At 36.7% G+C, this 24,754-nt stretch overlaps 1 protein-coding gene across 1 annotated transcript; it reads left to right on the top strand.

The window, feature by feature from the left end:
• Positions 1-815: 815 nt before the first annotated feature.
• Positions 816-22,844, top strand: LOC113102095 (myocyte-specific enhancer factor 2A-like). Its single transcript, XM_026265753.1, has 11 exons — positions 816-988; positions 8,990-9,174; positions 12,355-12,558; positions 15,098-15,232; positions 15,505-15,682; positions 18,609-18,659; positions 19,484-19,626; positions 19,740-19,766; positions 20,593-20,710; positions 20,820-20,946; positions 22,156-22,844. The coding sequence occupies exons 2-11, from the start codon at positions 9,121-9,123 to the stop codon at positions 22,493-22,495; spliced, it is 1,377 nt and encodes a 458-aa protein (XP_026121538.1). The 5' UTR covers positions 816-988; positions 8,990-9,120; the 3' UTR covers positions 22,496-22,844.
• The last annotated feature ends 1,910 nt before the right edge of the window (positions 22,845-24,754 follow it).

The following is a 24,754-nucleotide window of genomic DNA, read 5'->3' as shown; positions in this document are numbered from 1 at the left end:
GTGAAATTTTAAATGTAATTTGTTTTCTATGTATTTTTATGTTATTTCTCAACTGCGAGCCGAAATAAGACAACAGTTTTGAAATATTAAAAAAAATAAATTGACAAAGCATGGCAAAAAATCAAATGTCAAGGCAGGCTGTATTACATATTTCCTTAGTATGGCTTGTCTGATTCCCAGTCAATTAATTAGATTTTTGTTCTTCAGCCTAAAAAAAAGCTCCTATCCTGCACCGTCACCGACTTCACTGATACAATAACATTCATTTATTTCATAAATCACCCTGAATGAAACATATTCATATATTTTCCTGTCTCTGACACTATATATTCCCCGTGACAGGCCAACAGATGTACTGTATCTCCTGCCCGCTCTTCATCTTCTCACTAACATTTCTAAAGATGACATTTAGTTTATCTACAGTAGAGTAGATTCATAGATTACTGTGAGGTCATTTCCTTTGGAAAGTCATTTCCTTTAACAATTTTACTATTCAAAAGCTCAAAACCTTTAACACACACACATATATTGTATATCGTTTATGTTTATGTATTATTATTTAAATGGGTGTGTGTGTGTGTGCGAATTTTATTAATTAAATTTATTAATTTAATTATTTGTTTCTTCTCAGATAGATAGATAGATAGATAGATAGATAGATAGATAGATAGATAGATAGATAGATAGATAGATAGATAGATAGATAGAGTTGTTAATAGGCTGTACTGCCTCAGGCGTGTAATGTGGCATGTTATTTGGTGACACAGGAGCCCGAATCAATCAGTGTATGTCTGTTGGTGAGGTGGGCTGGAAGGTCTCTGAAGGACACTGATGTAGGAGGGAGGAGCTGGGAGCTCTGGATCATCCAGCAGCGCGTGCACGAGAGCAAGAATGACTCGGGATAACACATCAATCCTAATGCTTGAATCCATCCGCTCGGTTTGCGCTCCTTTTGTCTTTCTCCAACTCTGAACGCGCCCGGCTGAAGGTAAGAGATCAGCTGCTCTCTGATACAGCAATGTGGGTTAAAACCACCGATCAGTCACATTCTGTAACGTAATTTCACAAAAATTTAAGTCGCTGATTTATTCCCATTTAAATGAAGTTAGGCGCAATTGTGTGACGCCCGGCGTTCACGCGCTTTTGTTATTGAACGCATCTGTAAGTGATGTTAGGCGTGATGAAAGTAGAAAGTTGCTGCCACTTTGGTTCATGAAATTGGTTTATTCAGTTGCTCTTTAATCTTATGTTGGAGCTTTATTCATGACATTATCTATATCTTCAACACGTTTGTGTGTGTGTGTGTGTGTGTGTGTATATATATATATATAATTTTTCTTTACATTTGCTTAAATATGTTATTTGCAATAGCTATTTATCGGCTTGTGATATAATAGAGTACAAAAATAAAACAAATTACATTGTACAATCACAAGGAATATGTAACTCACTATGGCGCTTTTCCACTGCGTGGTACTGTTCGGTATGGTTCACTTTTTTAGTACCAGTTCAGTTGAGGTTCCAAGTTTTTTTAATTTTTTATTATTATTATTATTACTATTATTATTATTTTTCAAATCAGATTAGAACAACCAAACTATACCTTACATACATATACATACAACAAAGATCTTGCAAAATAACCAAAAAAGTTGGGGTTCCAGGTGAACCATACCGTTAACAAAACATGACATATAAACTCTGCTTATCACTGATTGGCCGGAGAGAATCGTCACTACTTGCGTCACTGAACTTGCGACACAAACACATCAGAACCACTATATTTAAGTCAGCACAGCCAAAAAATGGCTGTTTTGTTGTCTGTTGAGGAGGTGCAGAGGTTCCTCTCATCAATAGCAGAGGAGCGGATCCAGCGAGAGCTTGATGGATCGGCGGCGAATGAAAAATAACCAAAGATGAATAATCCCGCCCACTCTAAAGTCATGTCAAGTCACCTTTATTTATATAGTGCTTTAAACAAAATACATTGCGTCAAAGCAACTGGACAACATTCATTAGGAAAACAGTGTGTCAATATGCAAAATGATAGTTAAAAGCAGTTCATCATTAAATTCAGTGATGTCATCTCTGTTCAGTTAAATAGTGTCTGTGCATTTATTTGCAATCAAGTCAATGATATCGCTGTAGATGAAGTGACCCCAACTAAGCAAGCCAGAGGCGACAGCGGCAAGGAACCGAAACTCCATCGGTGACAGAATGGAGAAAAAAACCTTGGGAAAAACTAGGCTCAGTCGGGGGGCCAGTTCTCCTCTGACCAGACGAAACCAGTAGTTCAATTCCAGGCTGCAGCAAAGTCAGATTGTGCAGAAGAATCATCTGTTTCCTGTGGTCTTGTCCTGGTGGTCCTCTGAGACAAGGTCTTTACAGCGGATCTGTATCTGGGGCTCTAGTTGTCCTGGTCTCCGCTGTCTTTCAGGGGTGTAGAGGTCCTTTCTAGGTGCTGATCCACCATCTGGTCTGGATACGTACTGGATCCGGGCGACTGCAGTGACCCTCTGATCTGGATACAGACTGGATCTGGTGGCTACAATTACCTCGGAATAAGAGAGAAACAGACTAATATTAGCGTAGATGCCATTCTTCTAATGATGTAGCAAGTACATAAGGTGGTATGGGAAGTGTTCTATGCTATGTGTAAGCTATATGTAAGCCAGGTTAAAAAGATGGGTCTTTAATCTAGATTTAAACTGCAAGAGTGTGTCTGCCTCCCGAACAATGTTAGGTAGTTTATTCCAGAGTTTAGGCGCCATATAGGAAAAGGATCTGCCGCCCGCAGTTGATTTTGATATTCTAGGTATTATCAAATTGCCTGAGTTTTGAGAACGTAGCGGACGTAGAGGATTATAATGTAAAAGGAGCTCATTCAAATACTGAGGTGCTAAACCATTCAGGGCTTTATAAGTACCCGTATTTTTCGGACTATAAGTCGCACCTGAGTATAAGTCGCATCAGTCCAAAAATACGTCATGATGAGGAAAAAAACATATAAGTCGAACTGGACTATAAGTCGCATTTATTTAGAACCAAGAACCAAGAGAAAACATTACCGTCTACAGCCGCGAGAGGGCGCTCTATGTTTTCAGTGCAGACTACAGGAGAACTGAGCAGCATAGAGCGCCCTCTCGCGGCTGTAGACGGTAATGTTTTCTCTTGGTTCATTTCTCTAGGTTCATGTCAAATTAATTTGGATTAATTAGTTGCACCAGACTATAAGTCGCAGGACCAGCCAAACTATGAAAAAAAGTGTGACTTATAGTCCGGAAAATACGGTAATAAGCAATATTTTAAAATCTAAACAATGTTTGATAGGGAGCCAGTGCAGTGTGGACAGGACCGGGCTAATATGGTCATACTTCCTGGTTCTAGTAAGAACTCTTGCTGCTGCATTTTGGACTAGCTGTAGTTTGTTTTTCTAAGCGTGCAGAACAACCACCCAATAAAGCATTACAATAATCTAACCATGAGGTCATAAATGCATGGATTAACATAGGCCGTAATTTAGATATATTTTTGAGATGGAAAAATGCAGTTTTACAAATGCTAGAAACGTGGCTTTCTAAGGAAAGATTGTGATCAAATAGCACACCTAGGTTCCTAACTGATAACAAAGAATTGACAGAGACCAAACCGAGTCGAGTCGAGCCGTGCCGAGCTGAGTCGACATTATACAAAGAGTGTATGGGCTATGTTGTCATTTTGCAGCATTTTATGCTTTGCACTAATTGCCCCAAAATTGACTCTTAAGTAAAACTTAATGTATGATGTCATTGCATTAGATAAGAAAATATCAAATGGCATTTATGTGCATTTATTATTTAATATTTTTGAAGGCATAAAGAGTAATCAAATACACCTGTCTGAACACTAAAAATCACATCAATTGAATATTTTTGCAAAATACCACTGACTGATTCCACTTTATATATTGTTATAGATTGATTTCAGGTGCGAATTAAATGTAGATCCTTTTCGGGGAGCACTGTACTGCATGCTGTAATAAATCTTAACTTTAGGAATTTAACTGTTTATTAAACAAATGTGTTAACATTGTTTATTTAGTACACAAATGTATCACAAGCAAATTTTATTCAAACATTTAGACTATAAAGCTGTGTTCTGCTTCCAAATATTAAAAGTCTATGCATCAAGTCAGTTTTGACAATGTCATTGATTCTCTTTCAAGTGCACTTTGAAGGATGCATTCAACTACTTCACATTGTCAGTTTACCTAGATTGACACAGAATTTGTAATCTAGTTAGACTTTATAGTTATACTGGCCCTTTTAAACTTTTATACTTAATGCATTACATTTAATCAGCGGCATGTCTGACCTACTGTAACATATGCCTGTGTTACAATTTTTTAATTGCCTTTACTTGAGAATAAATCACTGCATGCTCACATGGGGTCAGATTCAACAACAGAGCCATAAACCTCTGGCTGCCTTCTGCCTGACCGCCGCTCCACATGTTTGAATCTAAATAGATCGACCATCTTTCAGAAATTATACTCCTTAAATACAGAAATCAAATATAATTGTCTCTAAATATTAGCTCCCCAATCTGGCTTCCTGCAGTCCCGTGAAGCTTGCTTTTGTGAAGTGTAAATAGAAACGTCTGCGCTTTGCCAAATCAAACTGTTACATTAGATTTGAGGAAGGAGCATGAGTGCGCTTTATTAAACTGACTGTTAGGATTCAGTGATCGTGGCCAAACCAGAGGAATTGAGGCTTGGCGCTGTGCCTCTGGGATTGGCCTGCCAGCTACTCCAGGCTCTATTACTCGTGAGCTGGTGTCCAGTGCTTAAAATACAGTATAATACAGGATACATTTATGTTGTGAGCCACATGGCATATTGTGTTATTGTTCAATTATATCTCGCTAAGTTTTAGAACTTTAGGGAACGGTTTATGCATTATATTTGTAGGAGCATCTTCTAATAAAAATTCTGTAAGTGGTGAAAATCAAGTTTTAACATTGTTTGCATGCCTAGCTGATGTGTGTGATATGCTTAAAGACAACCCATGTAATAATTCATCAGTCAACAACAACAATGCTGAGCATTTTCAACTAAAAACTGACAAAGAAATGCTCATAAATCCAGTTTGAAACAACTCCGGTTCCCTGTTGTCAGAAGAATGTAAATCAATCTCATTAACTTGTGGGCGTTTCCATCTAAGGATGTTGATTTTTAGAAGGTAGCTGTCTGAGATGGAGAACGTGAGCATGGTTAGTGTAACATTAGTAACACATTGTTAGCTGTTTGATAATGTAGTCAAGTCAGAGGCTAATGATATCAGTTACCGTTATGTGTTCAGCGCTGTAGAGAGTGATACATAAAATGCATTTGCATTCTGATACATGGACTTGTAGGACTTGTGACTCTTCCTCAGTGGATTCAGTTTCTGTTTCAGCCATTTATATCACTTGCCACTGTGTAGGCTTTACTTTGTGAAAGTGGAGCCGTATTCAGAGCTGGTGTGACTGAGTGGAGGTGGGGACTAATTTGCATATTCATGATACACTGTAAACTAAATGAGATAAGGGTGTAGATTTATATTCAAGCCAGGCATGAAGAAATTATTTTCATTAGTCGTTTCATTCATTTTGATTATCAAAGATGATAAACTTTCAGTTGGACAGATTTCTATTGAAATCAATTCTGTTGAAATTTGCCTGCAAAATTTGCAGAGCGACAGTGGGATTTTCCTCTATTATTACATGGCTTTTTGCAGTAGCCTACTTGACTTTGATTGGTCAGTCATGCCATTCTGCAGTTAAATCTTTCTGCATAATGACCGTTGATACCGATTTCTTAGTTTTTGGTGGTGTATTTCTTCTCATGTTATAAAATAATTTATATCCAAAACAGTATTTTATGTCTATTTGATAAATGACCATCTAATAAGCATGATAATGTACAGTCAGCTGATCACAATCACAAAGCAACTGTCTTTAAGGTGATAAACGGGCTTTATTTTGTGATAATGACCAGTTATCTGAGATTTAGAATCCAATTAGAATTTGGAATTTGTTCTGCATCTGACTCTTTTAAGCGCAGTTCCATTCACACGTTCACTCCACTCATATTGTTGTGTCTTTTGACATTTTTGTCCTTGTCGGTATGGAGAATCACATGAGGTTTCCTGATCTAATTGGAATTGGCTTAGTCCTTTTTTAATCCTATTCCTCAAAGCAATCCTCTCTAGATCTGTTAAGGATCTTTCGTGTGACCTTAAACTGAATTTCATGCCAGTATTTTTATGAAGGAACTGTTCTCGTAGAAGTTGCTTCTTCATAGAGTTGAGGGTCTGTCGTCTTTTGCTGTTGTAAAATGTTAGAGGTTTGTTAGGAATTCTTTCCATCCAGGGGGAATTTTCCATGATCTGGGCTTTTGTTCACTTTTTTTTTTGTATCTAATGTTTAGGAGTGACTGTATGAAATCTTATCTGTTTGTTCAAACAATGTAGTCAATATTTGGTATATCTACTCCAGTTGCTATTGCAATCACTAAAGACTTTCTTCTGGAACAGATCAGAGTTATCAATATGTGGAAAGAGGATAGAAAACTGATCATTTTGCCACTGCTCACATTGTATGCATCCATGCATATGCTGTTTTTGATTTGAGGAATCAAATGGAAAAAAAATAAATAAATTGGTTTCAGGTCTAGACATTCCTGAGTCTAACTAATTCAGAGTCAACGTGAGATTAGCATACATTAGTCCTCAGTGTGAGCTTTATGATATCATGAAGAAGCACAGCAGGATGGAGTCTGTCAGTATAGATCTTACGTCCGGGACTTCTTGTTGAGCATAACAAAAATCAACCCCAAATATTTGCATGATGAATGATGAAATTTAATATAAACATTTGACTCCAAATTTACAGGAGTTCATCAGGCAGTCGTGAGTTATAACTAAACCAGTCCAGAACAAGTAGGCTACAATTAAACCCTGATTACATTTCCAAAAACTCAAGAAGCTCAGTGTTTTGTAAAGCAATCTGTCTGAATATATCTACAGAAATGAATGTTTCTGGCAGTAATGTCCTAAAACAGTCTAGTTAAATTACATCATAATAGAAATAATTTCTTATGCAGATCTTTTTTGAATAGCAAAAACATGGATATTTAATAAAATGTTCAACAATAAAGAAATAAGATGCAACAGGCCCCTGAAGCCAGATGTAGCTGTGTCAGTCTGCATTTATTATGGAAACAATCACACAACCCTTAATTACTAGACGAGGCCTTGTAGGTTGGATGCAGTTGTCTTCATATAAGACCACAGGGTTTAATGCTGTGTCCATGTTTTGTGTAGTGAGTTACTGTAAAAATGATTTATGTAAAGAGGCCAGACATTTACTCAGCTCCAGAGCACTACGGGAATATTATGTCATGTCTGTGTGCTGTATGACAATGCCAGTTGTGTTTCTGATGGAATTGCATTGGTCTGCTGGAAACATTCATCCGTTTTTAAGTAACTCATTGTAAGTGATGTTTTTATCTGTGGAGCAGGGCATCTTTCAGCTCCTTTTATGGGAATGTAAATTAATTAAACAGACTCTGTGTGGATGGACCTCAAATTAGTGATGATTTGAATTGCAGTGATGATATACATATACTTTTTTTATGTTTTCTTTTTTTTCAAGATGTATATGGAAACAGAATGCACTGAATGAACTGAACATGCAGCTGTTTGCATTTTAGGAAAAGTGGTGTTTTATTAACCACTGATGCAAACCCTCTTTCATTCCTACATGCATTCTCTCTCTTTTACACTAGGGAACGTACAGGTATTAACAATAAAATGGCATTAGTATCATCAATGAAATAAAAATAATTTGTACAAACATAATGTATTATTATTATTATTTTAAGTAATTTTAAACATGCAGTCCTGGTAAATATATAACGTATAAGTATTTGCGTAGCTCAAAGAGTATGGTGCAAGGAATGGCAAGCTCATGGGTTTGGTTTCCAGGGAATGAATACATCTGTAATAAATAATTGTATACCTTGACTGCAGATTGCATATTGCTTTTGATAAAAGTGTCTGCCAAAAGCATAAGTGTAAGTAAGTGAGAGACAAAATTTACATTTTAATGCACAGTCCTAAATATACAAGAGACTCAGTGTAAAATTATTGCTAAAATACACAGTGTTATTTTCTCGCACTGGCTCCTTCTTTTTTCACTTAGACAAGAGTTGATAGATCCTAAGTAAGGCATCTGTTGGTTGCCCTGGTAACTGTGGAGAAGAGCGGGAAGGTGTGAAAGTGCAGGAATACGGGTGTTGTTCCTTTGTCTTCATCCATCAGATCTCAAGATCTGCTCCTTCACTGGGAACACCAGGCAGGAATTCTCTAAAAACAGGTTTGGGAGGATATGCTATTAAAAAGGCACTTGTAGCCACTTTTTATATCTTTTGAAATGTTTTTGATATGTTCTTATATTTTTTTGGGAGGCTTACTGAGTGAGGAGTAAATGCAAGCAAAAATAAAACCTTCATGGAATTATTTTATTTCTGTCTTGGATGTATATTACCGCTCTGGAAGGCAATGTCAGCCTGTGATGTGATGATGGATGGTTTTCTATCAGGATTGCCCAGATTACATGTCGTAATATCAGATTTACATGGGATTGTGGTAGATTATGTGCAACAGTAGCTGTATGATGTGGTTTTAATTGGAAACAAGATGGCTTGAATCCATGTTAATGAGAAATGCTGTTACAGTACTTTTCCTGCCCCCATAATCCGGTGGGTTTAGCGTAATACTGATGCTGTTTACACCAGCCAGCAAATCAGACTACATGTGTGTTTGATTATGCTGCAGGTGACACTGAAACGTTGCTTGCGATTTGTTTAGTCTTCACTCACTTTTGACTTCCATCTGTGCTGTTTGTGGTATTTGTGTAAATTGAGATTTCTATAAAAGCTTTGTTTGTCTCCTTGCATATTTCGCAGGTTCTGGTGTGGTGAAGAATGCAGAGAGGAGGTGTTTTCTTACGATGCAGTAAAACCAAAAAATAGTCCACTGTACCATAATCACTGGAAAGAAAAGAGGATTCTGATTAGCAAAGATAAGCAAAGTGAGAATGGGGCGGAAGAAGATCCAGATTACCCGCATAATGGACGAGAGAAACAGACAGGTGAGATGAAGATGTCTGCAACATGAATCAAAACTAAAACTGCAATAAGAAAATCTATCGGTGCTTTCGGGTTAAAGATAAATGTGCATTTAATCTGTCATTTGTGAAAAAATGTATATATTAAATATATACACTACAGTTTGAAAGTGTTTTATAAAGAATTTAAAACTCTTATTCAGCAGGAATGCATTAAATTGACCAATTATGATCAAGTAAAAGCATTTATAATGTTACAAGAGAGAATGAATACGCTGGAGTGTTTCTTCACTGAACCACAATTAGATTTATAGTGCATCCTTTAAAAAGTAAAAAATAAATAAATGGAATTGTAAAGCATTCAGAAAAATTAAAATCCTTATGATTTTGATTCATAATCAATGGCATCTGTTATCACTGGATACAGCCAGTTGCATTACCATTAGTTTTATGTCAGAAAACGATGACTTGTACCTGTTTAGAGGCTTTTTTTAAAGATATCTTAAACTCTAATTTGACCATTGGAGCAGAGGGAACCTCGCACACCTTCATTCCTAGCAATCATGATTTAAATCTGTTAACAAATGATTTATATATCCAAATGTTCGCTCAGGAGCGCCCCGTGTCTCTTAAGCGTGTTTAATGAATGTACCGGTCAGACTCTGGGTGTGTCGTGTTGGGACCGGGCTGACCCTCCTCCGTGCGTCTGCACACAGGAGCTCTTGTCTGGGTTCCTCAGTGCGCTGCAGTCCCTGTGCTGTGGTCGCAGTAATTAGAGCAGGTCTGGGCTCCACATCTCTCATTAGGAGACCGGTCAGACTGAGGCCTTGTACAGTGTCTCTCTCTGCCCCTGACGGCCATCACTCACAGCAAAACCACAGGGACAGGCCTGAATTTGTCCAGTCTGTACTGTGATCTAAATTTAAAATACCAACCCGCACCACAAACCCTATGTAGTCTGGGCGCTCTTGTTCAGGAGAGTATTTTTGGTACACACAGTGTTTTTGATCAGTGATTTACACTGAAGGTTTTTAGTCCGTGACATGCATATGTCGAAATACTGTAGATTCCTATATACATGAATAATCCCTCTGTACTGTATGGGGTTAGTTTACTATATAGTCTTAGTGCAATAATTCACTATTAGCCATTTTATAGAAAGCCTTGATATATTCTAAGTGATAGCATGATACATATATATATATATATATATATATATATATATATATATATATATATATATATATATATATATATATATATATATTTATTTATTTATTTATTTATAAAAAAAACGTTAGCTGTTACCATAGTTTTTGATGTTTCTGAAAGAAGTCTCTTATGTTTACCAAGGCTGCACAAAACAATATATATTAAAAAAATATGTATTTTAAAATGTAATTTATTCCTGTGATGCAAAGCTGGAGTTTTAGCATCATTACTCGTCTTCAAAGTCACATGATCCTGAAAAATAATAGAAATCATTCTAATATGCTGATTTGAATTTACTTAGTACACAATATAGTACATCAGATGGTAATTGCATTGTATTTTATAAATTCTATGCGAGTACTGTATTCATATACAGTAGTGTGGTATTTATATTGTACTCCAAAGTGTAAAAAACATATTACCTCCATAGTAACATATCAAGAAAAACATGGTATTGTCATTCTTCACTTATTTAAAAATATGTGCCATGATTGTACAATGTGTATTCCTGGAAGTATCATCGTGTACCATGTAAGGAAATAAAAATAAAGTAAGTACCATGGTATTTTCATAGGATACCATCAATGAACATTTCTTTTTTTCAGTTTTCAAAAAACAAATGGTAGCAGTTTGTCAAAAGAATAATGGTCTTATTATGGTACCATGCCCTAAAAAAATGGTAAAACCATGGTCATTTTGATACTGTTGTCTTTCAATTCTATAGAATAGTAAATACATTTTTATATTTTTGTTGCTTTCATTCTTTTGGACCCTGATTACTCTTTATCCACATATAAATAACGTGATTATAGTTTGGTTGAATGAACCATTTTTTTCTTATCCAAAATCAATAATCCCCTCACACTCTAAATAGAACGCTGTGTTTGAGCATCTCAGATGTGATTTTACACCGTGACATTGACAACAAACATCGAACGAGTTTGTTCTCAGTGTTTGCTGTAAGAATGTGGTTCTCAGCTGTGAAGTGGCAGCAAGCTTGAGATTCCTCAGGGAGGGTGATAATTGGCAGGAAACATGAGATGATCTGGCAACCCTAACAGCTGGGTCCCATCAGAAACATACACTCAGAAAAAATACAAATAATAATAATAATAAAAACAATATAGTACCATAGTCATTCTTGATAGAGTATTAAAAAAAGAGTTGTATGTAATTTTATAAACTACCCTTTTAACGTTTGGGGTTGGTAAAAATTCTTTACGTTTTTGAAGAAATTTCGGTTACACTTTATTTTACAGTACGTGTACTAACATGTACTTATAGTGAACTTACAGTGTATTTATCTAAGAGAGTTCTGGTAACACAAGGTAACTACATGGGGTAGGGTTAGGTTTAGGGGTAGGTTCAGGGTTAGTACCTAGTTATTATTACATAGTTATTGTAATTACTATAAGTAGTACATAGTATGTACATGAGGAACAGGACTGTAAAATAAAGTGCTACCCAAATTTCTTATGCCCACCAAAGTTGTATTATCTGATAAAATATACAGCAAAAACGGTTACACTATAAAGTATTATTACAATTGAAAATAACTGTGTTCTATTTTTTATTAAATTTTAAAATGTAATTTATTCCTCCAGTCTTCAGTGTCTCACGATCCTTCAGAAATCAATCTAATGTGCTGATTTGCTGCTCAAGAAACATTTCTTATTACTATCAATGTTGAAAACCAATTTTGACCAATTTAAAATGTCTTTGTAGAATGAAATTACTAATTTCTTTCAAAAAAAAAAAAAAAAAGACTTACTGACCCCAACATTTTAAATGATAATATAAAGATTAACACTTATAATAAGTAAATGTAGGTTATACGTAAGTTATAGTTTTTCAATCTAGGCAAAACCAGTTGTAACAAAATCCACATCAGTCAACAGATGTTAAACATATTACTGAAACTCCGTAGTTGATATCGTTGACCATAAGGATAACATATACAGCTTTCTGATATTTCTCCTGTCGTTTTCCTAGGTGACGTTCACAAAGAGGAAGTTTGGTCTAATGAAGAAGGCGTATGAGCTCAGTGTTCTGTGTGACTGTGAAATAGCCCTGATTATCTTTAACCGCTCCAATAAGCTCTTCCAGTACGCCAGCACAGACATGGACAAGGTCTTGCTCAAGTACACCGAATACAACGAGCCTCACGAGAGCAGAACCAACTCAGACATTGTAGAAGTAAGTGGCTACACATTTTTGACAACGTGGGAACTTCAAAAGCAGAATAAAATCTTAATTGCTATGTGCTTGTGACATTCCACAGTAGTGATCTTGATTCATTCTGAATCTTATGACCCATATCTGATTGAATCTCTCACAGAACGCCCTTGAACAGATTACACTAATGCATGTCGTAGCATCTGGAGATGCGGGGTGCATTTACTGATGCTGTAATACAGTTAGCAAACATTTGGGCCACATTTCAAGCATGCAGGCTGAAGTAATTATAGATCACTGTCTTCAGTGAGGCATGTGCTCAAATTACATATTCATTTTCACATGCATTTGCTCTATTTATAATTAACATGTGATAGTGGCCAAGGTTATTCTATTACCTTTTATTATTATTTATTCCATGGTGAAAAAAAAAAAACAATTACGAGATTTAAACTCAGAATTCTGAAAAAAAAAAAAAAAAAAAAGAAGTCAGAATAGCGAAATTTAAACTAGGAATTGCGTGAAAAAAAAGTCAGAATTTTGAGCTATAGAGTTGCAATTTTTTTTATTATTATTATTTCCTGCCAGAAAAGGGCTTCCATAGTTTTCTATTTGAATATATTTTGAAATGTAATTCATTCCTGTGATGCAAGTTTCTGTACAGATGCCAGATTTAAAGGAAATAGTGAATGTGTGTTCAATGTCTAGCTATCTGTAGCTAAATGCTGGTGCCGAAGTCATGTGAACAGATTGTTTTTGAGTGGTGCTAATTGGTTGTAGCTAAAAATAAGGATCCAGTCTTATCCAACATTCATACTGAGGAAACCTGAGATACTATCAGTCAAAGAAGTGGAACTCTTGGCGAGAGCTGCTCTCATTGGCCTCCATGAATCACAAATCACTTATGTGTACCAGAAATGCATTCTGAATAAAAATAAAATTATGTGTGCTACACACTTACTACTGAAGTTGTGATTTGCCTACAGGAATTTTGATCCCAGTTGCCACTTTAATTTGATAATAACTTATAATATGTATCCAAATAGAAATTCTTTTAAAGATCGATAAGGAGGGTCATCTAAGGAGAGAGAAAAGTATTCAACCTGCCTCTAAGTTACAATTAATTGTACCTCGGCGTTATAGGAAAAGTTTACCCAAAAATGACAGTTTACTGAAAATGTTCTCACCCTCAGGCCTTCCAAGATATAAATGAGTTTGTTTCTTCATCAGAGCAGATTTTGGAGAACTTGCGCATTACATCACTCGCTCACAAGTGGATCCTCTGCTGTCAATGGGTGCCGTCGGAATGAGAGACCAAAAAGCTGATAGCAACATCTAGTGAATTTAAAAACTGCATGTTTCTAAGAAACAAATCCACCGTTAAGCCATTGCTATATTTAAAACAGTAGTTCAGGCAAAAACAGTCCATAATCCATAATATTTCTTTCTCCATTGAAAATCTCATCTGAATCAGGGAGAAATATGCACAGGTGAAGTTACAAGTTCTAAACAAATATGTCGGTGGGTATTGATGTTCGAGGACAACAGGGGATGGATTTTGTTGCTGGTGGAAGCGTTATTATGGATCATGGTTTTTTTAGCCAGAAACAGCATTGGTTTGAAATCCCTTAATTAATGATGGATTTGTTATTTTTGCTTTAGAAGCCTGTTTCTCGTACAGTATGCGTCTCCTCTACAATTTCTGAAGAGATTTAGTTGTGATTTCTAAGTGAATTTTGTGTAATTTTGTACTTTTGTATTTATTTATTTTTATTGGAGTTTGACCATAGCAAATCCATTCTGCATTGATTACTGAATGACCAGGAAATTGGTCATAAAGTGCATTAACTTCTTCAACCTGGACTTCCTGTAGCCAATGATAATGATTTGAGTGTGATAGATCTAGTCAAAAATCTTCACTGCATATCACATTTTGGTTTTGATCTCCATAATATCAACACCTAAATTTGTTTATCAGATTAATTGAGAGTCACAACCTCTTATCTGAACTTTTCAACCTCTATCTGAGTCACGTGTAATGTAAGGCCCAGTTATAACTTTAAAGCACAGAGTTTCAACATTACAGACGCCTGAGGATGAGATAAGCTTCTGATTTCCATTCACTTTCATAAAGGCTCTTAAACTCCTGCAAGAAGGTCCTCAGTCTACTGTCCTGCACTCACACTTTTGCTTTAGGACTGTAATGTTCAGTAATAGGTACGAAAATATCCAAAATAATTTTTTTTTTTTTTTTTTATTATATATGCAATATGATGAGGTCACATGACAACAATATAAGACTCTACTATTAGAAACATAATTATGCCTACTTTATTTACATGCTATAAAAAAATAGAAGGTAGTATTTAGTGAAGCTGAATACTGTATTTTGCTTTTGGTTTATAATTAATAAAAGTAAAATGTATTTTCAAAGAAAAATAATCAACATTTCAAGCAGACTAGCCTTATATTTGTATTTTTTGCATATAGACATTGAATATTATAGTGAATGTTAGAGTTTTAATGCCATCATATTGTACGTCTGTGCTGTTCCCTACAGGTGCTGAACAAGAAGGAACAAAGAGGTTGTGACAGCCCAGATCCAGAAGCTTCATATGTCCTCACGACTCACACGGAGGAGAAATATCAGAAGATTAATGAAGAGTTTGACAACATGATGAGAAATCACAAAATTGTAAGAAAAGTGTAATGTATGTTTTTCATCTTGGCATCCCTGTTACACTACACTACTTTTCAAAAGTTTAGGACCTTTTTTTGACTCTTCAAATGCTCACCACACCACCTTAAAAACTACATAGCAACACCGTTACAATCACTCCAAACACTCTAGCGCCTGCACACAGTAGGCAGCAACACCCTAAAAGCATCCAAAAAAGGCAACCTCTGCTATTTAATCTAACTAATCCCTTGACATCTCTCTCACATCATCTTCTCTGTCTCTATCAGCCGGCTGCTTTGGGTCAGCAGAGTTACTCGATACCGCTGACTTTGCCCATCACAAACCCCACCATCCTGTCCTACAGTACAGACAACTCTCTGGACACCCCAGTATCCCTCAGCGGGACGAATGTACTGTCTGTATCCTCCAACACTCCCCAGAGCAACAACAGCACTGCTGTCATGGGTCAGTATCTATTGTTCATCATTACCATGTGCTTTTGAATGCAATACCATCATGATGTGGTTTCCTGCACATGATACATAATAATGCTGTGGTGTACAATAGTAATTCCATGTTGTATTTTGAGGATACTTGGAATACCATGTAAATATAGTGGTTGATATGCTGATCATTTATTTCCTTGGTAAATATCTAAATATCATGGGATTGCCATTGCTTTGGTTCAGTCATAACTCCATTTATTCCAAACCTGTATGAATTTCTTTCAGCCGTTGGACACAAAAGAAGATATTTAGAAGAATGTTGGTAACCAAAGAGTTAACAGTAACCATTGACTTCCATGGTATTGTTTCCCATACTATGAAAGTCAATGGCTAGTGTCAACTGTTTGGTAGCCATTGACTTCTATAGTGTAATGTTTACATACTATGTAAGTCAATGGTACTGTCAATTGCTTGGTTAACAGTCTTCTTCAAAATATCTTCTTTCGTGTTCAATAAGTGTAGAAGTGTAGAAGTCAGACAGACCAGCGAACTTGCTCTGCTCAAGCAGGTCAGATACTTGGGACCCAAAGCCAGGATTGCAACCACAGTGCCGCAGGACCCAGTGTAACTGAGATGTCTGTAGAAGTTAAAGGAAACTGCATGATGGAGAAGGTACCCAGAGAAAACAAGGATACCAGTCCACCAGAAGTACATCCCACAAAGCCAATGAGGAAGCAACCAGGTTAGTTCAACAAGATCAAGTGGCCTAAGGCAAATGATTGGATTGCTTGTTAGAGGAGTCAACTGTTAGAGCTTGAGTTGCAAAGCAGTGTCAAGAAAAACCTTAAGAGCCTTGGAAAGATCACCTTTGAAGAATGCACAGGGAGGTTTGGCGAGGTCAGTAGGAAGGAGCCCACAGCCCCAAGGAAAGCAAGGAGAGAAAGGGAGATTGAGAATCAGCTCTGCCGGAACTAAAGGAAAGTGGCACCCAAGGAAAAAGTTGGCCTGAAGGAGCTGTGGGACGAACTTAAACAAATCTCTGCCAAGCTGCAAAGAGTGGCTACACTGCTCGGCTCCCCAGAGTATGTACAACATCCAGCCCTACCGACAGAGCCATTTGATAGATGCCCACCTAAGTTACGAGAGGTGGAGGAGGTTATCAAGAAGGCATGGTCAGCATCAGCCCCCGGGACTAATGGGCTTCCATATAAGCTGTACAAGAGCTGCCCCCAGGTGGTTAAGATACTGTGGTAGCTCATGAAAAGTCCCAGCAGAGTGGCAACAAGCTGTTGGTGTGTTCATTCCCAAAGAGCAGAACTCCAATACAATCAACCAGTTCTGAAACATTGCCTTGTTGAACGTGGAGGATGAGCAACTTTATCATGGGGAATGGATGCATTGACGCAAGCTACCAGAAGGTCGGAATCCCAGGCTTGTCTTTATGTATCAAGCATTCTTCTGTGATTTGGGATTAAATTCAGCATGCAAAGAGGGAGAAGAGCGACCTGCATGTGGTGTGGCTAGATCTTGCCAGTGCATATGGCTCAGTGCTGCACAAGCTGCTATAATTTGCCATGGAATTCTTTAATGTCCCAGGTTGTTTGCAGAACATTATCACATTATACTTCAGCAACCTGCACATGTGCTTTACTCTGGAAGGCTAATCAACAGGATAGCAATGGTTGGATTGCGGGATGGCCATGGGGTGTGCCATATCCCCCATCCAATTTTTTTTTTTGCCTTCGAGGTAATCCTCAGAGGAGCCAGGCAAGTAGTAAGGGGTATCAAGCTACCATCAGGCAGGAGGCTTCCACCATTGAAGAGCTACATGGATGATGTAACAGGCACCCTTCGGACGGCTCCATACATGACCAGGCTCCTCAAGCGCTTTGACGAGCTGCTTAAATGGACAAGAATGAAGAGCAAGGCTGAAAAATCAAGAAGTCTCTCGATAAGGAAAGGTGTGCTGTATGTCAGGACCATCTTCGTTGTTGGAACCATTGAGAAGCTTGGTAATGCAGTACACCACAGATTTATCTGACATGCAGATGGGGAAGCTAGCCAGGCAACAACTTGCAGTGGGCTTGTCAAGAATTGAGCAAAGCCATCTGCCTGGGAAGCACAAAGTGTGGTGCTACCAGCACGCATTAAACCAGCGTGTGCTGTGGCCTCTAAAGGTCCGTAAAATTATTACTATTCCGGAGGTTAGCAGGATGGACAGCCTTGCCAATAGCTACATTCAAAATTGGTTGGGATTGAAAGTCTCTTTGGCCGGAATATGCTGGAGCTCCCCATCAAATCCATCAGCCTAGGGTACAAGTAAGAGCTAGATTGTTCTGGAGCTAAAGGACTAGGAAATCAAGAGGTGATGGGGTTAGTCCAGACCGGTCAGGGTAGCCTAGGCTGGGGAGCACCACAGCAGCTCTGGTCTAAAGCCACCAAGAGGCAGCAGGAGACCTGGAAATTACCAGGCTGGAGCAGGAGTAAAGGCCATATCCAATGGCAGTCAAGGAGCCTGGACGCAATGGGATGTGACTGTGAACAGGCGCATTACTTGGGCAGATAACTGGAGTACGTGGCAGTCCAGGCTCAGCTTCTGTTAAAGGCAACCTTTGACACCATCCCATGCCCCTGGAACCTCACCCAGTGGTTTGGAGACAAGGTAGGCTGCCCGCTGTGTGGCAACATAAAGACAAGCATCCAGCATATCTTATCAGGGTGCAAAGTGGCATTGATCCAGGGACACTTCAGGAGGCAAAGCCAAAGCCAAAGCAGGAACAACATCTCACCTGTTTAATCATCCAAAAGAAAAAATAAATTCATACAGGTTAGGAACAATTTAAGGGTGAGTAAATGATAACAAAGTTTCATTTTGGGGTGAACTATCACTTTATACAAGGGTCATACAAGGGTTTCGATTGTTTAATTAATATCCATATGTTTAGATGGGATGCAAGGCGCCACTCTTCCAAATGGTGTGCACTCCAGTTATGTGGGTAGGTACTTCCTTTTTTGGTTAACTTATACAATGTGTCCGAATGTAATGATAAAGTTCAATTAAGGTGCCAGTCTATTTAAAGAACACACATTAAACATGTGATTTACTTCCCTGCATGCTGTGCAATTCTGTTTAAATGAAAGATAAAATTACAAACCATCCACAAATCATGCGAATGTTTTTAAAGGGTTGGATGTGTAAATAGTTTACTGTAATTTACTGTATTATGGGTATGAAGCCATCAAGTTGAAACTATACTGTACTGCACTTATATGTAGCATATAAATGAAAGTAGCTGAGAATGTGGCAGATCCTGTATGTGTATATTACAGTACGTGTTAATCACGGATGGTGATTGTTGTGGTCAGGACGCGAAGTCGTGACCTCATGCAGGAAAAATTTATTTCCTTATCCACCACTTGTCCTTTCTGCGTTCCTGATTTGTCAGTTAATGAAATGGTCCAGGTTATAAATAATGTTTTTTTTTTTTTTTTATAATATTATATAATATATATTTTATATTACTATTATATTATAGTAATAATATTTCAAAATATTACAGTTTTTATTGTAGTTTTGATCAAATAAATGCAGCCTTGATGCAACACAAGAGACTTCTTCAAAGAACATTAAAAAAAATTTCTGCCCCCACATTTTTTTAGTGTGCCTTAGAATGCCAATAATATTAATCTTTTTTTTTATTATTATTTTGTTCTTACTGATCCACCCCACCTAAGTTGTAAGTTTTTGATATAAGCACACACTTTTAACCTATACCTCACCCAAATTGTAATAATATCCCTTTTGTTGTGCCTCATTCAGCCAATGGATTTGTTGGCAGTTCGGAAGGAAACCGTATGGGAAGAGTTGTTTCGACAAAATCTCAAGCGTCGTCAGCAGGGGGCCATAAACCTGATCTCAGAGTGCTCATTCCTCCTGTGTGCAAGCGTACTGTCTCTTCACTGGTGAGATTTGTTTTGTGTGCCATCAACAACATATCTACAGTGTGCCAGAGAAACATCCTGACAATAAGAAAGTATTGATGTCTGAAACTGTCCTTAAATCTATTTCTTGCAAGCCGCAAGAGGAAGGAAAGAAACATTTGGTAAGGGGAATTTGATTATATTTAATTCAGAAAAGCTTTTTAAAAATGACTCATTAACTAGGTCATAAGAAATGTAAGAAAATCAGTATTGTTACAGCTGCCTTTTGTTTAACAGTTACATGCTAGTTACAGGCCATCTAGTGGTTCAGAGAAACATTAAAATCACTGAAACCTTTATACACTGCAGTTTTTAGTTAAAACAATATTTAACAGAAAATCTAGTCCCAAATATGATTAAGACATTTAAGACAAATCTGTGTACATAATTTATTATATTTTTGCTTTGTTCTTCTTTGTTTTGTTGTTTGTTCTTTTTTAAACTTGTTTTTGATTTGCTTTGTTTTGTTCTGTTTCGATTCCTCTTATTGTTGTTGTTGTTGTTGTTTGTTTGTTTTTTTGCATTCATTCATTTATTTTTGTTTTATTTTTGCATTGCTTTGTTGTGTTTGTTTTAATTTGTCTGCTTTTTCTGTTCATTTTGTTTATTGTGTTATTTTGTTTTGCTCTGTTTGTTCTGTTCTGTTCTGTGTTTTTTTTTTTTTTTTTTTTTTAATATAGTGAGATTTAGTCATCTTAAGTTTGGCTAAAGTGCCCAGATTTTTTGGTGTTTTTTATGTTAGCTAATTAGCTGCACTTATAATATCAGCTCCAACTTTTGTAAGTGATGTATGGTAGTCTGATTACACTGTCAACACTGATCATTTTGAAGAGAAAACATAAAAATTAATTAATAATACAGTGTTATTGTTGTCTGTAAGCAGCTTTCTCCTTCACACAAATCAACCCCTGTTGTTTCCACTGTGTTCTTTGTTTATTTAAACACCAGCAAATAGGGAACTCTCAGTCCAGCCAATCACTGACTACGCCTGTGGTATCCATGGCAACCCCCAGTCTGCATCCTCAGGGCCTTGTATACTCAGCCATGACCTCATCATTCAGTACGGGTATATATAATTGACCTATACATAATAAATCATCTAATAATACTAGATTCTGGACCTCATGACACTACTGAATGACTATTGTACTTTTTAACTCTTTCGTTTCTTATAGATTTTGCCCTGAGCAGTACAGAGCCCAGTTCTTCACACAGCTTCAGCTCCCCAGATGCTGTCACATCAGCATCAGGGTCTTCATGGAAACACAGTCAACATGGTCAGCCAGGCTTCAGTGCTCAGAGGTTAGACTGTGGGATTGAGGTCTGATGCCACAATATGGCATGCATTTCCTTCATTCACCCATGTGTTAGAGTGTTAAACTGCAGACGGATTTTATACCTGATTTGAAAAAAAGTGAAACAATTTATTAGGTCAGAGTAAGTTTGACTAGCTGGAAAATCACATTTATGAAACTACGATGAAGTAAGGTAAAAGGTAACCTTTACCTAATCCATACCAGTTTTCTATAATAGGTTAGTGGATCAGGCTCTTTTTTGTTGGTTCAAATAGCTCAGGGAAGTCCCACCTAGCTCAGCTCGTCAACTACCTAAACCAGCATTCATAAACCATTTTACTTTTATTTATTTATTATTTTATTTTTACAAAATTTTTGTTTTGTTTCAGAGACAGTTACATTTATTATTTTTGCTAACATTTAATTATTTCGAATAACCTGCATTTTATGAATCATGCACAATAAGACCAATAATACTAAATGTAAAACATAATGTCTTTAACTATGCAAATTTAGTTTTCATGTCGACTTCAAGACAATCACTTCTGTTGTTGAGTTTGGTATTGGTATTTTTGTATGTTTTCTCTCATGTCTCTTACAGTATGCCTGCCAATGCTGCATTTATTAAATCAAAAACATTAAAAAAAAAAACTAATTTTGTGAAATATTGTTACAATAAAAAAAAAACCTGGATTCTATTTGAATTTATTTTCAAATGTAATTTATTCCTGTGAAGCAAAACTGTATTTTCTTTTCAGCATACTTCCTCCGTGTCACATGATCCTCCAGAAATCATTCTGATACGCTGATTTCCTGCTCAACAATTATTGTTTTCAATGCTGAAACTAGTTGAGCTGCTTAACATTTTTGTGTAAATTATGATAATTATATATATTGTTTTGATGAGTTCTTATATAAATATAAAGTTATAATAATAATTATCATAGAAACTGATAAATATAAAGTTATTATAATAACATTATAAAGAAACTGATAAATAGGAATTGATAAATAAAGTTTGGGATGAGTTCTTTGATAAATAGAAAGTTTAAAAGAACAGTGTTACACATTACTGTCACCTTTGATAAATTATTTTTTTTTAAACAAAATTATATTTATTTCTTTCAAAACATTGTCTTAGTGACTCCAGACCTTTAAACAGTAGTGTAAATAACATAGTACTAATAACCATCTTAGTTGTCTTGTTTCTTTCCAGAACCACACAACCTCAAGTTCAGGCCTCGGACTCTTCCAGCAACTCCATCAGCATCAAATCAGAGCCCATCTCCCCTCCAAGAGAGCATGCCGGCCCCTCGCTGTACCACACCATCCACCCCAGGCCTCGGCCCAACTCCAGACAAGAAGTGGGCCGCTCTCCTGCTGAGAGCTTCAGCTCTTCTGGTAGTTCATATGAGGGCAGTGACCGTGAGGACCAGCGGCTGGACTCTCACACAGTTGCCGCATCATCAGGACAAAGCAGTCGATCATCACCAGAGACCGAGAACCAGGAAGATCCCTCAGTCAAACGCATGCGCACAGAGAGCTGGGTAACTTAGGATGGCTTTTTTAAATAACATTTCAGATATGCAGACTGCTGCTGTAGTGCAACAAACACAAAGTGCTGCTTTAAAAGAGTCTCTGAAAGGTAAAAACATTGTGAATGGGTGTGTTCTGTTGTTTGTATTGTTTTAGGATTAACAAAGTTATGAAGTGTCTGACTCTTTGTTTTTCTCCATAGAGGGTTAGCTTTGCTGCATTATTTGCAGTATATTATTTTTTGCAAGCCAAATGTGTTATTTTACCTTTTGTATGTTTATCTGAATCCTCGTTCAAAGCCATATAAATATTGATAGGGATTTACTATTTGCTGTCATTTAGTGCAATTAAAAATTTTAAAAGACATTTCATTTTGTTTAATTTTTGTGCTACAGAAAAAAAAAACAAAGAAAAAAAACCCCTATTTGAAATGGCAAACTTAATCTTCTGTGGAGTGTTGACTTGTCGGTTGCACTTTATTTTACAGTATGTGTACTAACTTGTACTTATAGTGAACTTACAGTGTATTTATCTAAGAAAGTTCTGGTAACACAAGGTAACTACATGGGGTAGGGTTAGGTTAAGGGGTAGGTTCAGGGTTAGTACCTAGTTATTACATAGTTATTGTAATTACTATAATAAGTACATAGTATGTACATGAACAGGACTGTAAAATAAAGTGCTACCGACTTGTCTGTCAAGTTTTAGATGAACCTCAGGTATCTGCATTTCAATCATCAACTGGCAGCCAAATAACACTTTCAGTTCTTTCAAGATTTGTGGTGGATAGATGATAAAATGGCCCAAAAATCATTGATTAATTAGATTTATTAATATAACCACCTAGCAACGCCTTTGTGGGTGATAAAATGATCTAATCATAATTTGAATTTTATTTTATTTTTTTCTTAAAACTACAATCCTTCTATAAGAGAACACATAATAAACATGTCATATTCATAATCAAATATCTAAACATCTGTGAATTAGATGTTTAATATACACAATGTAAATACTGTCTGCCTGATTACACAAGCATTTAAAAAACATATGAAAAGTATTTAAATGTCTTTTATGGTGTTTTTATCCTTTATTCTGATTCTGCTGAATGTGACAGGGATGCTGTAAAGGTACAGTCGAGTTTATAGCCAATTTCTAGTTGTTTTGTGAGGTTTCTGATGAGACGTTTAGGCATTTTGCTGCTAATACCAGGTTTTATTTGACATCTTTCCTCTTTACTGACACAATGTTCATTAGGCCAATGCCCTCAAAATCTTCCTTCATGACATATAAAATCATTTTACACTGATGCCAATACATTCTATGGAACTCTGTTATTGTTTTTTTCTCAAATCCAGCTGACCCCTTTATTGTTTATTATTCTAATAAATGGCAATAAACATCACATGATTCACTTCTGTCGCTGTCTGTGTGATTTAACTGCTTTAGAGCTAGAAATGTTTCATATATATATAATAATTAACTAGGTCACTGACTTTTGTGGAAGGCTATATTACAGGATGTGAATTCTTTGATGATGCTTGAAGTTTTTTCCTCATCACCTCAGCATGCATAGATGACATTGTTCCCACCATTTCCACATTTGTCTTGCACTGAACACTACTCAACTTAAAACCATACCTTAACTAGTTTAAAGTTTAGTTAAAGGGATTTTTTTGAGTGATCGGAACTCTTTGCATAATGCTTTGAATTACGTTAAACATTCATTCGGTGCTTTATTGCACCAGTTGCAAAGAAAATACAGTCAAACGTATTTAGCTGATTCAAGAGATGTAGATCTGGACCAACCTGGGCTGACAAAAAAATGTGATAGAATTTATATAAATGTGTAGTTAAACCTGTAACCTTGTAGTCACTTGATCCTTTAACCACTAGATGACAGCATCACATAGAACAATAACTTACTGCACCAAAACAATCTAAACATAATTTGTCCAGAACTTATTATTCTTCCTCGAGACTTATCTTCAAATGGCCAAAGAACGAACTCCCTGGGCAACAAATCTATTTATTTTGGGACAATGCGTGTCTTTCTCCAGGGGACGCCGGGTGGCTCCCGTTCATAGCTCAGTGGCAGCTTTCAGTTTCACTTTTGGCTTCACAAATGAAAATGCATCCCGTCAATCTTCATAAACCTATATAGCTGGTTATCTCAAACAACGGTGAACGGTGCATCCTTAACAGCGCTGAGAAAAGTAACAAGTGTCACGTGACAGCGCTGCACGCGTGAGAGTTTCACAGCGATCTAGACATTAAAT

This window comes from Carassius auratus, unplaced genomic scaffold (assembly GCF_003368295.1).
Source record: "Carassius auratus strain Wakin unplaced genomic scaffold, ASM336829v1 scaf_tig00217687, whole genome shotgun sequence".
Lineage (NCBI taxonomy): Eukaryota > Metazoa > Chordata > Actinopteri > Cypriniformes > Cyprinidae > Carassius > Carassius auratus.
This window is presented reverse-complemented; position numbering and strand designations above follow the sequence as displayed.

Bases quoted from the DNA above. Each gene is read 5' to 3' on its own strand.
- LOC113102095 (XM_026265753.1), top strand. From the start codon at position 9,121: ATGGGGCGGAAGAAGATCCAGATTACCCGCATAATGGACGAGAGAAAC. The intron at 15,683-18,608 runs GTCAGTATCTAT...CCATATGTTTAG, and splicing joins CAACAGCACTGCTGTCATGG to ATGGGATGCAAGGCGCCACT. The intron at 19,767-20,592 runs GTAAGGGGAATT...TTTAAACACCAG, and splicing joins AGGAAGGAAAGAAACATTTG to CAAATAGGGAACTCTCAGTC.